We start from the raw sequence: 17,398 nt of genomic DNA, 5'->3' as shown, positions 1-17,398 counted from the left end.
GACTTATTTTGAATATCTGTAATATTCACCTTTTTGAACCATAAATTGAAATTATATATATCCCCAAACATTCCTCTTTTTTTTTTAAACATCTTTATTGGAGTATAATTGCTTTACATTGGTGTGTTAGCTTCTGCTTTATAACAAAGTGAATCAGCTACACATATACATATATCCAGCTAGTGGGAAGCAGCCACATAACATTTCTTTTTAAATATTTCTCTCGAGTATATACTTTAGAACCTTTTAGTTTTTCTCCCCTGCCTCCTTCTCTTGTGACATTTATATTCATTTGTCTCTCTGCTTATAATTTTCACCTCTGCTGTTTAGTAAAGCTAAATAAGAGTGAGTTTTAAATTCCCACAGCCTCATGTGAAGCAAAATGGAGCATCTCAGTTTCTGGAACATTTTATTAGATAAGTACTAATTATAAAAGTAAAATGGCCAACAGAAATGGCCAACTCCATTTCAGGAGTTTCTCACCATAGTGGAAGGAGAATGTTCTTTGAGGTCAAGTTAAATTGATTTTGATTCCTTGCTCTGCCAGTAGCTGACAGGATATCTTTCCACAAGCTAGTTAATATTTCTGAATCTCAGTTTCTTCATTTATACAATTAGAAAATAATACCTAGCAAAGGAGCTAATATATATGAAAACACATAATGGGGATTCAATACATGTTAGCTTTTATTTATAGTATTACAACATTTAATGTTGTATATAATATAAATATACATTGGAAATTGGATAATTTATGTGGTTTTCAAAATCACATCACACAAAATTAACCAAATACACTCTGCACCGTGTTTGTGCAAGGCTAGTTCATTTAATGTTTTCACTTATTTATTTTTTGAAATTCTTAATAGATTAATGTGTTTTGGTAGTTTATAATATGGTATGTATTTTGAAATAATTATAAAGTTTACTAATCATTTTATGGAACATAATATTTCTTATTGTATATTTTAAGAAGAATCATGATTCAGTGTAATAATACTAAGATTATTATAATAAATTACTTATATAAAAGTACATATTTTATAATCAAATTCTAAATGCCTACCACTGGTATTATTTTTATTAATTTTTGGTTTATAAAAGTAATACATAGTCACTGTATAAGATTTGGTAAATCGAGAAAAACATAAAGAAGAAAATAACTACCACAAATTAATGACAAACTGGGAAAAATATTTGCAACTTGTGACAAAGTGCTGCTACCTCTAGTAGGAAATTGCTCTTATAAATCAATTAAAAATGACAAATACCCTAATATAAAAATTAGTAGAGGTAATCAGTAAGCAACTCTATCAAAGTAATATAGTAACCATAGAAGCTCAAATCAAAACAGCAATTATATACCTTTTCTTAACTCCTGGGCTAGTAGAGACTACAAAAAGATAATGCGAAGTGTTGTTGAGGGTGTGGGGAAACCAGAACTCTTATACATTGGAGGGTAGTTTGAAAATATCAAAAAGCCCAGCAATTTTCCTTCTAAAGATGGCATTCTAATGGACCAATAGTACAAAGATGCATGCACAATGAAGTGTATTGCTATATGGTTTATAATAGTGAATATTTCTAAAAGTAATCTAAATATCTAGCAATATTAAATTAACCAAGTTATGATATATTCATAGAAGTTGTTAAATCTGAAGATTCCTAGTGTATATTTCTTTAACAATACTATGAGCATTTTCCAATGTCATTAAACATCCTACCTCTAGTATGTTTCCAATTTTTCACTATTATACATAAATATGATGAACATCTTTGCATATAAACTTTGTATACATCTAGGATTACTTTTAGGATAAATTCCCAGAAATGAATATACTAGGTCAAGGGATATAAACATTTTAGGGTTCTTGCTACATATTAATTGGATGGGTTTTGAGGAGAAGAAGAACAATAATATAATTCTTCTATCAAAGTTCCTAGATATTTATTATGTGTTGGTCCCTGATTATCTCTGACCTTATACTTTAGTTACTTTTTCTTTTATTGTATATTTTTTCTTTTAAATTTGTATAGGCCTTGACTTTATGACAAATGAGAATATAATTTATCACATAGAAATTGTTTTTTCTTGTTTTTTGGTTAAGAACTTTTCCATAATATCATTTTTTTATCCTTCCAGACGTGGGTTGGCAATAAGAGAAGAAAAATGAGTAGTAAGAATTCTGAATCAGGAGCAGCAACAACAGGAACTGTTTCTGGTACTCCTTTGGCAGCTCCAGACGTTACAGTCAGAAATGTGGTTAATATTGCTCCACCCGCAAGCCAACAGTCTTCTTGGACATTGCCCAATAATGATGTCATTGTAACTGGTATATACAGTCCAGCCAGTTCATCAAGTAGGCAAGGGACAACCAAACATACAAATACACAAATTACAGAAGCACATAAAATCCCTAGTCAGAAAACAGCCAGTAAAAATGATACTGAGTTTCAGTTGCACATTCCTGTTCAAAGACAAGTAGCACACTGTAAAAATGCCTCTCTGCTCTTAGGTGAAAAAACAATTATTTTGTCAAGACAGACAAGTGTGCTAAATGCTGGAAACTCTGTATACAATCACACAAAGAAACACTATGGAAGCTCTTCAATGCAAGCCTCTGAGTTGACGGTACCACAAAAGCCATCTGTGTGCCACCAACCTTGCAAAATTGAACCAGTCAGAATTCAAAGATCATATAAGCCTGAACACACGGGTCTAGCATCACAAAACGTATGCGGGCAAAAGCCACCTATTAGAGACCCTTACTGCAGAACACAAAACTTGGAAATCCGTGAAGTATTTTCATTGGCAGTTAGTGATTACCCCCAAAGAATTCTGGGAGGAAATGCCCCACAGAAGCCTCCTAGTTCAACAGAAGGAATTTGTTTGTCCATTGCAATGGAGACTGGAGATGCTGATGATGAGTATGCCAGAGAGGAAGAGTTGGCATTGATGGGAGCACAGATACCAAGCTACTCAAGATTTTATGAAAGTGGCAGTTCCCTTCGAGCTGAGAACCAAAGTACAGTTTTGCCCGGACCAGGAAGAAATATGCCAAATTCACAAATGGTGAATATTAGAGACTTGTCAGACAATGTACTGTATCAAAACAGAGAATACCATTTGACACCACGGACCTCATTACATACAGCATCTACTACAATGTACAGTAATACAAATCCATCACGGAGTAATTTTTCTTCACATTTTGCATCATCAAACCAATTGAGGTTATCACAAAACCAAAACAATTACCAGGTAATGTGTATGTTTATTTTATAAAGGTTTTATAAAAGTTTGTTTGGTGTAAAAAATTGTGTTGGTAATCAATTAGACTTGAGATCTGGGTCACTTAACTCATATTTTGAAGTACTTTGATTTGTTTGCTTCTAAATAGTGGTGTGGGGTCAACTCTTTAAAGAATCTTGTGCTTTCTTTGTCACGTTTAAAAATGGTGAGTCCTTTTTTTCATGGAATATAATAATTTTTATAACATGGCAACTGTCTCCTGACATTTCAAATGATTTTGTTCAGGAAATAATAGCCTTATGGGAAGCATGGCATTTCCCATCACTAAAATAGGACTGAATTGGCTAGACTCACCCTCTTGAACATAGATTATTCCTGTTATGACTTTTACTTGCAGTTTGGGAAGATGTCACTAGATGAGTGGTGCTTTCCCCGGGTACATAGTCAGGCAAGTCAATCATTTCTCTAGGTGACAATGGTTGAGAAGTCAGAGCCTGCAGTAACTCAGCCAGCTGTTTTTTTCTAAAAGTAAATGCTTTATTAAAACATTAAGTGCAACATTAATCAAATTGTCTTTTTAAAAATGTTTAGAGGGAAGAGACACATTCAAAGTAAGAATTAAAGCAATTTTAAACCTGTGCAAAAAATAAGCATTATTTCTTTACTGTTTCACATATTCAGTTGTTTAGATATGCTTCAAATAATCTCAACAGTGAGGTATAAACCTACCTCAGAATATCTCTTAAGGCCATAGATCTTCTTTCTGAAAAAGTCTGCTTTAGAGAATTTGAATAGCAAAGCAGGAATGTTTGCCATTTTTTCTTGCTGCTAGCTAGACCCTTTAATTTGTTCAACCACAGTATTTTTTATCTGTATTTAAAATGCTTCCAGGCTATTATCAACCAATATAAGGAACCAACTTCTCTTGACTCCTTTTATCTTATAGCTCCCTGCTACAAAATGAAAAGCAATAACAGAGTATAGGAAGTATCCCTCTGGCACCTATCTCTAACAGAAGAGTACTCCATCATCATCATTAGTAGACATTTCTTATTAGGGATCTTTTCATTTTTCTGTGTTTGCTCTTTCTTAAATCATGCTTAAAGTAACATTGAACCATACCTTTAAGATCCTCCCCAATGCCCCTTTTCATTCACCTCTTTTGTACTTTTTACCCCTTCAGCGGTGTTGTTCCTAATAATTGTAATAATAATAACAGTTATGATTTGTTGAGGGTCTTGCATGTACTAGGCACCATCAGTAAATTTATATACCTGATCTCATTTAATCTTCATGGCAATCTGGTCATATAAGCATTTTATCCATGTTTTAATATCTTGTCTAGAATCATACAGCCAATACATGACAGAACCAGGATTACAACTCAGAAATATATCATGTGGGTTTTTTTTCTGCTTTACCATGCAGCCTAACAATTTCAACTTCATTGGAATATTTGGAGGCTTGAGAGTGCAAAGTTTAAGTTTTAATTTTTCATAAACCGATTGCTCCCTAAAGGATAATTTAGCCTAAAAAAAAGACCTTTTTACAGTCTTTATCTTTTTTCCTGACAGAACTTTTAAAGAAATTAAATTTATTTTATATAAAAGAACCTTTTAAATGGAATAAAACTTAGCAATATTTTTTGGAAAAGTAATCTCTTTAAAGAAAGACAATCTGACATAATTTAGAACATGGGCTCAGAGCCAGACAGACCTGGATTCAAATCTAGGCTCTGCTACTTTCTACTTGTGTGACCTCAGGCAAGTGTCATAACCTCTCTGGGTAACAGTTTCCTAATTTGTATAATGCACTTAATAATATATACTTCACAGGAATGCTATACATGAAATGACACAATCTGTGCAAGCCTCCTTATACATTCCCTGGCACATAAACTTTCTTGTACTTATGACATCATAGTTGGAAAGTTAATGAAACTCTGCTAGTCCAGGTCTTCTTTACATTCCATTTCAAGTAAAATATTCCATAGCCCACAGTTATCACAGTGTGATTGAGGAAGAAATAGCTGTAGTGCTGGCTGAAAGAAAATTGGTGATCAGCTTTCAACCTCACCATAATCTATGTATTAAAAGCCCATATATTTCTATTTATACTATAACAGACCTCCTCCAACTTGACCTGAGACAGTATGGTAGAGAGTCTTTGCATAGAACTCTTGGGCATCACTTTGCCCCACCTTTCTTTTTTGTTTGTTTTTATTTATATATTTTTAAATTGAAGTATAGTTGACACAATATTATATTAGTTTCATGCCCCACCCTTATTTTAATTAGTAGAGATTTTAGGGAACCAAGGTAGCCTGGGGAAGTGTAGTCCATGAAGACTAATGTTTTAGTCCATTTGGGCTTCTATTACAAAAATATCATAGACTGGGTGACTTAAAACCCAACAGACATTTATTTCTCACAGTTCTAGAGTCTGGGAAGCCCAAGATCAAGGTGCTGGTCGATTTAGTATCTGGTGAGTGCCTGCTTCCTAATTCATAGACGGCTATCTTCTCACTGAGTCATCATGTGTCAGAAGTAGTAAGGGAGCCCTCTGGGGTCTCTTTTGTAAGGACACTAATCCCATTCATGAGGGCTCCATTCTCACAACCTAATCACCTCCCAAAAGCCCCACCTCCAATTGCCATTACATTGGGGATTAGGTTTCAACATATGAATTCAGCTGTGACCCAAACTTTCAGCCCATGGTAGTTATCCTCCAAGATTTTGATGACACTCTATTACCAAGCTATATTATTAGTAGATCTGGACTTAGAAAAATAAAACCTATGACCATCTTGTCAACTTTCTAGCTATGAAACTATAAGCAAGCAAGCAATTCTCTTTAGTTTCTGACCCTGGGACTATAATATAACAGAGATATCTGCCTCTTCTCTCTGTTGTACCAGGTATCTTCAAGCCGAGGTCCTATTCCTAGAGTATAGTCTAGTTCCAAGCTATATAGGTGACTGAGTACAAACTGAGGAAATCCATGAGGATGCTAAAGAGTTGAAATCGGCTCTGTTTTGGAGTCACTTTACAATACCATATTAAGAGTTGAAGTGATGATAAGGAAACTGTCAGGAGGTAACTATACCAGGGTACTATAGCCCAGTTCTATTTCAAAAACTCTATGGGCTGACCTCACTCTTTTGGAGCTAGATTGCAACTGTATTGGTCTCCAAAGTGCCTTTCACTTTTCATATTATGTCTATGTCAGTCCATCTTGAGTGCTGTGTTGATTACAGATTAATAATTGATGATAATCTATGTGAAGATATTGGGGTATTTTGGAAAACAAGTGCTATACATTCAGGATTTTGTTGTAATTATTATTGTTACTTAAAAATTAACTGCATTCCCAACTCTTGTGAGCTTCTTAAGAACTTCGAAGTTAATAGACATAGAGCACTTTGAGCTTTCTTTAAAAGCTACTAAATAAGTACAATGTATCCCCCACCAGTGGAAGTACTTTGGTAGTACCCTCCAAATTTATTCAGTATTTGTGTGCTTGAGTTCATTTTTTAAATAAACATGGATATTTAATAGTTGTAAAAACTTTAAACATCATGACATTCTAAACCAATAAAAATGGTATTTTGACCTGAGGAAAGTGAGGGCCAGTAAGATTGACTTTGCTAAAATAACTCTCAGGTAAATAGTCAACTTTAAAAAAGCAATAGTAATCTGTGTTGAATAGGTGTAGTTAGCATGGATCATTTTTAAATGACTTTATTAAGATATAATTCACATAATACAGCAGTCACACATCAGAAGTGTACAATTAAATATTTTTTAATATAGTCACAACTCTGTTCAAGCAGTACCACAATCGAATTTTAGAACATTTTGCTACTTCAAAAATAAACTACATACTGATTAGCACAACAAATCCCCCATCGCAATACTAGACAACCGTTAATCTTTCTCTATGGATTTACCTATTCTGAATATTAGTATAAGTGGAATAATACGATATAATGGTTTTTTTTAAGAGTAGTTATTTGTTATTTCATTTTTTTTTAAAGCTTGATGGTATTCACATTGCTTAATTTGTGTCATGCTTTATTTATTTATTTTATTTATTTATTTATGGCTGTGTTGGGTCTTCGTTTCCGTGCGAGGACCCTCTCCAGCTGTGGCAAGCGGGGGCCACTCTTCATCGCGGTACGCGGGCCTCTCACTACCGCGGCCTCTCCTGCTGCGGAGCACAGGCTCCAGACACGCAGGCTCAGCAATTGTGGCTCACAGGCCCAGCCGCTCCGCGGCATGTGGGATCCTCCCAGACCAGGGCCCAAACCCGTGTTCCCTGCATTGGCAGGCAGACTCTCAACCACTGCGCCACCAGGGAAGCCCCAATATAATGGTTTTTTATGACTGGCTTCTTTCAGTTAGCATAATGTTTTCAAGGTCCATGCTATAGTATATATCAGCACTTCATTCTTTTACATTGCTCTATGATATTCCATTGTGTATATATAGCATAAATTGTTTATCCATTCATTAGTTGATGGACATTTGAGTTGTTTACATTTTGTCTATTATGAATAGTGCTGCTATGAACATTCATATACAAATTTCTGTGTGGAAATATGTTTTCATATCTCTTGGTTATATATCTAAGAGTGCATTTCTAGTTCATATTGTAATTCTATGCTTAAAGTTTTGAGGAAATGCCAAAATTTTTTCCAAAGTGGTTGTGTCACTTTACAATCCAACCATCAATGTAAAAGAATTCTAATTTCTCCACATCCTGACCAACACTTGTCATGTCAGTCATTTGATTATAGCCAGTATCATGGGTGGGAAATATCTCAGGGAGATCTTGATTTGCATTTCCCTAACAGCTAACAATGTTAACTCCCTTTTCATGTGCTTATTGGCCATTCAAATATCTTATTTGGAGAAATGTCTATTCAGAGAATTTGGCCATTTTGTAAATTGTTCTTTGAGTTGTGTTTAGATCTTCATATTCTCTATACTAGTCCTTTTCAGATATATAACTAGCAAATATTTTCTCTCACTCCACATGCTTCCTTTTCACTTTCTTGAGGGTATTGTTTAAACACAATTTTTAAAATTTTGATGAAGTCCAATTTATCTATTTTCTTCTGTCATTACTTGTGCTTTTGGTGTTGTATCTAAAAACCTATTATCTAAGCCAAGATAACAAAGACTGACTCATATGTTTTCTTCTAAGAATTTTATACTTGTATCTCTTATATGTAGGCGTTTCAGCTGTTTTGAGCTTGTTTTTGTGTATGATATGAGGTAGGAGTTCACCTTGATTATTTTGCATATAAATATCCAGCTGTCCCATCATCATTTGTTTAAAAGATTATACTTACCCCATTGAATGGTCTTGTCATCCTTCTCTAAATCAATTAATCATATGGAAGAGTTTATTTCTGGACTCTCAGTTCTATTGTATTGATATATATGTTTCTTCTTATGCTGATACAACACTGTTTGTATTACTGTACCTTTGTAGTAAGTTTTGAAATTGTGAAGTGTGAGTCCTCCAAATGTCTACTATTTTATCTAAATTATTTTAACTATTCTAGGTCCCTTAAATTTGCATATGAATTTTAAGATCAGCTTATCAATTTCTGCAAAAACAACAGATGGAATTTTGATAGAGATCATATTCGATCTGTAGATCAATTTGGGGGGTATTGCCATATCAATAATACTGTGTCTTCTGATCCATGAACATGGTATGCCTTTCCACTTATTAGATCTTCTTTAATTTCTTTTAACAATGTGTTGTACTTTTCAGTTGTCTTGCACTTATCTTGTTAAATTTATATATAAGTATATAACTTTTAACGTTATTTTAAATGGAATTTCTTTCTTAATTTAATTGTTGGATTGTTCATTGATTTTTGTACATTGATCTTGTATCCTGAAAAAGTACTGAACTAATCTATTAGCTATATTAGACACTAGTGGATTTCTTAGGGTTTTATTTATGTAAAGTCATGCCATCTACAAGCACAAATAGTTTTACTTGTGTAAAAACTTACTGCATTTTCTTTTTCTTAACTAATTGCTAGAACCTCCAATCCAATGCTAAGTAGAAGTGGTAAGACATTTTTCTCTTCTTCTTAATCTTAAATGGAAAAAATTCAGTGTCTCACAATTAAATATGGTGTTACCTGTGGTGTTTTTGAAGATGGTCTTTATCAGGATGATAAAGAATAAAAGACCCCTTTTATTCCTGGTTTAGAATGCTTTCATCATGAAAATGTGTTGGATTTTTGTCAAATGCTATTTCTGCATCTAAAGAGGTATATTCATGTGCATTTTTCCATTTATTTTTATATTAATATGGAGTATTACATTAATTTTTTTCTTTTCATTTTCTTTTTTTGGTATCTATTTTGCATATCTTTTTTCAGTTTTACTAAGATATAATTGACATACAGTACTATGTAAATTTAAAATGTTCAGCATAATGATTTCATTTACATATATTGTGAAATTATTACTAAGCAATAAGTTTAGTTGACATCCATTATCTAATGTATATTTTTAAAAAAGAAAAAGAAAATAATCTTTCTTTCCTTGTGATGAGAACTCTTAGGAACTACTTTCTCAACAACTTTCAAATATACCATACAGCAGCAGTGTTAACTATAGTCATGACACTGTACATTATATCCTTAGTACTTATTTATCTTATAAGTGGAACTTTGTACCTTTTGATCACCTTCATCCAATTCCCACTCCCCCACTCCCTGCCTCTGGGAACTGCAAATCAGATCTCCTTTTCTATGAGGCTGATTTATTTTGTCTGTCCGTTTGTTTTAGATCCCACATATGAGATCATACAACTAATTGTCCTCCTCTGTCTGACTTATTTCATGTAGCATAATACCCTTGAGGTCCATTCATGTTACTGCCAATGGCAAGATTTCATTCTTTTTATGGCTGAATAATATTCAATTCTATATATATTTCACAACTTCTTTATCCATTAATCTGTTGATGGGCACTTAGGTTGTTTCCATGTCTTGGCTATTGTAAATAATGCTATGAATATGAGGGTGCAAATATCTTTTCAAGTTAGTGTTTTCATTTCCATTAGATATATTCCCAGAAGTGAAATTGCTTGATTATATGGTAGTTTTATTTTTAAATTACTGAGGATCCTTAATACTGTTTTGCTTAGTGCCAGTACCAATTTACAATCCCACCAACAGTGTGCAAGTTTTCGCTTTTATCCACATCTTTGACAGCATTTTTAATCTCTTGTCTTTTTGATGATAGGCATTATAACAAGCATGAAGTGATATCTCATTGTGAAATTAATTTGCATTTACCTTTTGATTAGTGATGCTGAGCACATTCCATATACCTGCTGGCTATTCATTTATCTTCTTTGGAAAATATCTATTGATATTTTAATTGGATTATTAAATTGGATTATTTGTTTTTTGCTATTGAGTTGCATGAATTTTTTATATATTTTGGATATTAACCCCTAACCAGATACATGGTTTGCAAATATTTTTTCTAATTCCATAGATTGTCCTTACATTTTATCAATCATTTCTTTGGCTGTGCAGAAGCTTTTTAGTCTGATGTAGTTCCACTTGTCTATTTTTGATTTTGCTGCTTGTGCTTTAGGTGTCATATACAAAAAATCATTGCCAAGATCCATGTTAAGGAGATTATTCTTCTGTTTTCTTCTAGGGGTCTTATGGTTTCTAGTCTTATATTTAAGTCCTTAATCCATTCTCACTTAATTTTCGTGAGTGATGTAAGATAGTGGTCTAGTTTCATTCTTTTGCATGTGAATATCCAGTTTTCCCAGCACCATTTATTGAAGAGATTGTCTTTTCTCCACTGAGTGATCTTGGCTTCATAGTTAAATATTAGTTGAACATATATGGATTGGTTCATTTCTGAGCTTTTGATTCTGCTCCATTGGTCTATGCATCTGTTTTTATGCCAGTGCCACACTGTTTTGATTACTGTAGCTTTTTTTCCTTCCAGTTTTATTGAGATACAATTGACATACAGCACCATATAAGTTTTAATGTGTACAGCTTAATGTTTTGACTTACATACATCATGAAATGATTACCATCATATCATATAGCCACAGATTTAAAAAAATAAAAGAACAAAGTGTTTTTCCTTGTGATGAGAACTCAGGATTTATTCTCTTAACAACTTTCATATATAGCATACAGCAGTATTAATTATATTAATCATGTTGTACATTATATCCATAGTTCTTATTTACCTTATAACTGAAAGTTGGCACCTTTTTGACCACCTTCATCCAATTCTCCTTCTCCCCTTCCCTGACTCTGGTAACCACAAATTTGATCTCTTTCTATGAGCTTGTTTATTTGTTTGTTGAAGTATAATTGACCTACAACACTATGTGAGTTCCAAGTATAAAACATAGTGAGTTGATATTTCCATACATTACAAAATGATCACCATGATAAGTCTAGTTACCATGTCACCATACAAAGATATTACATTATTATTGACTATATTCCCCAAGCTGAACATTTCTTCCCCATGACTCATTTATTTTGCAACTGGAAGTTTGTACCTCTTAACTCTCACCTATTTCACTCATTCCCCACCCCCCCCAGCAACCACCTGTTTGTTCTCTGTCTCTATGGCTCTGTTTCTGTTTTGTTATGTTTGTTCATTTGTTTTGTTTTTTAGATTCCACATATAAGTGAAATCATGTGATATTTTTCTTTCTCTGTCTGACTTATTTCACTTAGCATAATGTTCTCTAGGTCCATCCATGTCACAGATGGCAAGATTTCATGCTTTTTTATGGCTGAGTAATATTCCAGTGTGTGTGTGTGTGTGTGTGTGTGTGTGTGTGTGTGTGTGTGTATCAGATTTCTCTTTATACAATCATCTATTGATGGGCACTTAGGTAGCTTCCATACCTTGGCTATTGTGGATAATGCTGCAATGAACATCGGGGTGCATATATATTTTTGAAATAATGTTTTTGTTTTATTCAGCAAAATACCCAGAAATGGAACTGCTAGATCATATGGTAGTTCTATTTTTAATTTTTTGAGGATCCTCCATCTTGTTTTCCATAGTGATTACTGTAGCTTTTTAATATAGCTTGAAATCAGGGAGTGTGATACCTCCTGCCTTGCTTTTTCTCTGAATTGTTTTGGCTATTTGGAGTCTTTTGTGGTTCCACATGAATTTTGGGATTATTTTCTACTTCTATAAAAAATGCCATTGGAATCTTGATAGGGATTGCATTGAATCTATAGATGGCTTTAGGTAGTACTGACATTTTAACAATATTAATTTTTCCAATCCATGAACACAGGATACTGTCTCGCTTATTTGTGTCTTCTATTTCTTTCATTAATGTCCTGTAGTTTTCAGAGTAGACATCTTTCACCTCCTTGGTTTAATATATTCTGAAGTATTTTATTGTTTTGATGCTATCGTAAGTGGGATTATTTTCTTTTTCAGATAATTCAATTGTTAGTGTATAGAAATGTTACTGATTTTTATATGTTAATGTTGTCTCAGTCTACTTTACTGAATTCATGGATTAGCTCAAACAGTTTTTTGGTGGACTCTAGGATTTTCTATACATAAAATTTTGTCATGTGAAAATAGAGCCAATTTTATTTCTTCCTTTCCACTTGTGATGTCTTTTATTTCTTTTTCTTGCCCTATTACTCTGGCTAGGACTTCCAGTACTAGCTTGAATAAGAGTGATGAGAGTCAACACCCTTGTCTTATTCCTGATCTGAAAAGTAAGGCTTTCAACCTTTCACCATTGAGTATAATGTTAGCTATGGGCTTTTCATATATGGCCTCTTTATGTTTAAGCGTGTTCCGTCTATATCTAATTTGCTAAAAGCTTTTATCATGAGGATTCTGATGTCACCCATATGGCAACATAGATTGTTCCTGACTTCACTTCCCCTCACAACAAAAACAGCTAACAAGAACTGACAACTAACAACAGCTAGCAACTCAAGAATAAGACACTACTGAGAGAATCCTTGGACATGGGGATAAGAATGAAGCATCCTGCTGCACATATTATGCTTATGCTGCACATAAGCATATTGACTGCATTGTCTCTCACCCAGGCCTGCATAGCACCATGTGGACAGGTCTCAGCTGAGCCTTTGGTTCCTCCAGTGGGAAGAGAGAAAATAGGGGGACAACCAGCCCACCCCAGCATTGTTCAGCACTTTGCAGTAGCACCTACTCTGCAACATGGACGTTATCAGGGGAATCTGTGAGGCTCGACCACTGGGAATCTGACTGTGATGGGGGGAGGGGCTTGCAAAAACCAACACACAGATCTTGGAAGACTGCATTCATATTTGCAAATATGATAGTATATTTGCTATATAGTAATCCCAACCAGCAGCTTTGCTCATATGAAGGACCAAATAGTAATCCCACCCAGCAGCTCTGCTCATCTGTGGAACCAAGTTGGGGCTGCATTCTGACCATGGAACATGGTGGGGTAAAGATCTGCCTGATTTGGATTCTCAAAGAGGAGTTTTGCTGACCCACCTGCTGTGGAGAGTGCCTTCTGGCCCCATCTGACCAGAAGGGCTGGTGACAACTCTTGGAAGCTGTGAGGCTCAGCAACACTTGAGCTAAGAGGTGGGCAGATAGAGCCAATAGTTGGCAGAACAACATCAGTGGTCCTGTTCAGTAAGGGAACTTGGGGTATGGGTTGGCTTTGGTTAAGACAACAAACCAAGAGGCTTTCTGACCTTGGAGATGATTCTTTTGCTTAGCCTAGGCAGGGAAAATAATTCACAGCCCCACCCATTTCTGAATATAACCTTCAGTCCAACTGAAGAGGGAACCTAACCCAGTGCACATGAGAAGGTATATAGCCCATCCAACAGCCTGCTTACAGTGGAACATAAATAGAGAGCACAGCCATGGCTTTCTCCATCTGCAGAAGAAAGTCTGGAGCCTTGTATGGCCACAGAAATCAGAACATAGTCTTGCCTGATTTTGGTCCTTAAACAAGGTGATATGCAAATCACGGGGCCTTTTCTACTGCCCTGACAAGGCAGGGAATCAAATTCATAGCCATGCTTACACTGGAATATAAATCCCAGTCCTAAACACTTAGTTAACCTGAACAAAGAGTCCAAGCAACTGCATAGCACTCTATATAGCCTCACATAGGCAGGAAACCAAGCCAGCGGTTCTATCCAACTATTCTGAACCAGCAGCACACACTCCTATCTCTGTCCTCAGAGCTCTCGGACAGTGACCTTGCCCAAAAATAGACCCTGATAAAAGTCCCACTTGCCCAAGGACATTACCAGCAGGCATGCCCAGAAATCCAACCTGAGTTGATGGGTGAAGAACTATCTCTGCCAAAGAGAAACTTTAAAGTCTGAGAGAGGAAACCACTTACTCAAATGCACAGATACCATCTTAAAGAATCAAGGATCACTAAAAAATTAGGTAAATGTGACATCACCAAAGGAAAATAATATAGCTCCAATAACTGACCCTAAAGAAATAAAGACCTATGAACTGTCAGAAATAATTCAGTGATCATCTTAAGGAAGTTTAGTGTACTACACAAAACCACAGAGAAACAACTTAATGAAATAAGGGAAACAATGTATAAACAAAACAAGTTCAATGAGGAAATAACAACCATCAACAAAGAAACAAACAAACAAATCCTAGAGTTGAAAAATAAAATAACTGAACTGAAAAATTCAGTAGAGGTTAAAAAAATAGATTTGAAGATGAAGAAGAAACATTCAATGACCTGGAGGATGGACAATGGAAATTACCCAGAGGAGCAAAAAGAAAAAAAGAATAAAAAAAGAGTGAAGAAAGCTGATGAGAATTATGGGACATGATGAAAAGCGAAATACTCACATCATGAGAATTCCAGAAGGATAAGGGAAAGAGAAAGGGACAGAAAATATATTCATAGCAATAATGGTTCAAAATTTCCCTAACCTGAGGAGAGGAAAGGACAACCAGAGGCATGAGGCCCAAAGAATCTCAAACAGGTTGAACCTGAATAGGACCATGGTAAGAGACATTATGATTCAATTCACGAAAGTCAAAGGCAAAGATAGAATTTTAGAGCACAAAAAATAGAGAGTAGTTACATAAAAAAGAATACTCATACAACTATTGGTGGATTTTTCAACAAAAACTGTTCAGGCCTGGAGAGACTGGGATGGCATATTCAAAATATTGAAATAAAATAAGTCAACCAAGAATTCTATACCAGCAAAGATGTCCATCTGAAACAAAGGAGGGATAAAGACTTTCCAGAACAAATGAAAGCCAGTGGAGTTCATTACCACCACACCTGCCTTACAAGAAATGCTAGAGTTCTTTGAGTGGAAGTAAAAAGACACTAATTAAAAACATACATAGAAAGGTAGCATAAATCTCACTGGCAATATTAAATAAATAGTCATAGTTATAGCCTGCAATATGATAATAGCAGTGCATAATTTACTTACAACTAGTTTAAAAGTTAAAAAAATAGCCAAAGTAAACATAACTGCAATAAAATGTTATTAGTTACACAATATTAAAAAACTTGTAAATTGTAACAACAACAACCATATGAAATGTAAAGGGAAAGAGAATTAAAAGTGTAAAATTAAGAAATTCTATTAAAGTTAAGTTTATTAGTTTAAAATAAGGTATTATATATTTAAGATATTTTATGTAAGCCTCATGTTCAACACAAGGGTAAATCCTGTAGTAATTACACAAAAGAACATGATAAAGAATTCAAAGCATGCTGATAACAAAAGAGACAAAAACACAAAAAAGACAGCAGGATAAAATACAAGGTACAACAATATCAAAAGAGACAAAAGTACAAAAAAGACAGCAGGATAAAATACAAGGTACAATGGATCTACAAAATATTCAGAAAACAACTTTGAAAATGGCAATAGTAAGTGCTTACCTATTAATAATTATTTTGAATATAAACAGAATAAATTCTTCAATTAAAAGACATGGAATGTCTGAATGAATGAAAGAACAAGATCCAATGATATGCTGCCTACAAGAGGCTCACTTTAGGCTTAAAGACACACATAGATTAACAGAGAACGGATGGAGAAAAGACATTTCAAGCAAATGGTAACCAAAAGAAAGCATGGGTAGCAATACTTATATCAAACAAAATAGACTTTAAAATGAAAATGGTAAAAGGAGACAAAGGAGGTCATATAATGATAAAAGGGTCAATCCATCAAGAAGATAGAACAGTTGTAAATATGTATGAACCCAACATTAGAGTATCTAAATATATAAAGGAAAAACTAACAGAGCTAAAGAAGAAATAAACAGTAATAAAATAATAGTTAGGGACTTTATACCTCACTCTCAACAATGGATATAGCATCCAGAGAGAGAAACAATAAGGAAACAGTGCACATGAACAATACTATACCAAATAAACCTAGCAGACATATACAGAACATTCTAACAACAGCAGAGTACACATTCTTCTCAAGCAAACATAGAACATTTTCTAGGATAGACCATATGTTAGGCTACAAAACAAGTCTTAGCACATTCAAGAAGATTTACATCATACCAAGTATTCTCTGACCACAATGGCATGAAACTAGAAATCAATAACAAGAGGAAAACTGGAAAACTTAAGAACAAAATGAAATTAAACAACTCTCCTGGATAACCAAAGAATCAGAGAAGTAATTAAAAGGGAAATAAGTTTCTCCAGACAAACTAAAATGGAAACACAACATACTAGCACTTGTGGGATTCAGCAAAAGCAGTTCTAAGAGGGAAATTCATAGCAATAAATGTCTACATATTAAGAAGCAAGTAAGATTGCAAGTAAACAATCTAATTCTATGCCTCAAGGAACTAGAAAAAGAAAAACAAACTGAGCCAAAATGTAGTAGATGGAAAAAAATAATCAATATAAGATCAGAAATAAATGAAATAGAGAACAGGAAAAAAATAAGAAATATTTAAAAAATCAAGAGATAGTTCTTTGAAAAGTCAAACAAATTTGAGAAACCTTTAGCTAGACTACACAAGGATAAAAGAGAGAGGAACCAAATCAACAAAATTATAAATGAAAAAGGAAACATTACTATTGACACCACAG

General features: G+C 34.2%; 1 protein-coding gene across 2 annotated transcripts in view; it reads left to right on the top strand.

Moving 5' to 3' along the window:
* Window positions 1–17,398, top strand: part of HDX (highly divergent homeobox) — a 166,238-nt gene that overhangs the window by 29,248 nt on the left and 119,592 nt on the right. For both annotated transcript variants that reach the window (XM_082447400.1, XM_082447401.1), the window contains one exon: window positions 2,144–3,262. In XM_082447400.1, coding sequence (XP_082303526.1) covers window positions 2,144–3,262 — 1,119 coding nt within the window. The remainder of the gene's footprint in view (window positions 1–2,143; window positions 3,263–17,398) is intronic.

This window comes from Balaenoptera physalus (genome assembly GCF_965194825.1).
Source record: "Balaenoptera physalus genome assembly, chromosome: X".
In the NCBI taxonomy this organism is placed as follows: Eukaryota; Metazoa; Chordata; class Mammalia; order Artiodactyla; family Balaenopteridae; genus Balaenoptera; species Balaenoptera physalus.
This window is presented reverse-complemented; position numbering and strand designations above follow the sequence as displayed.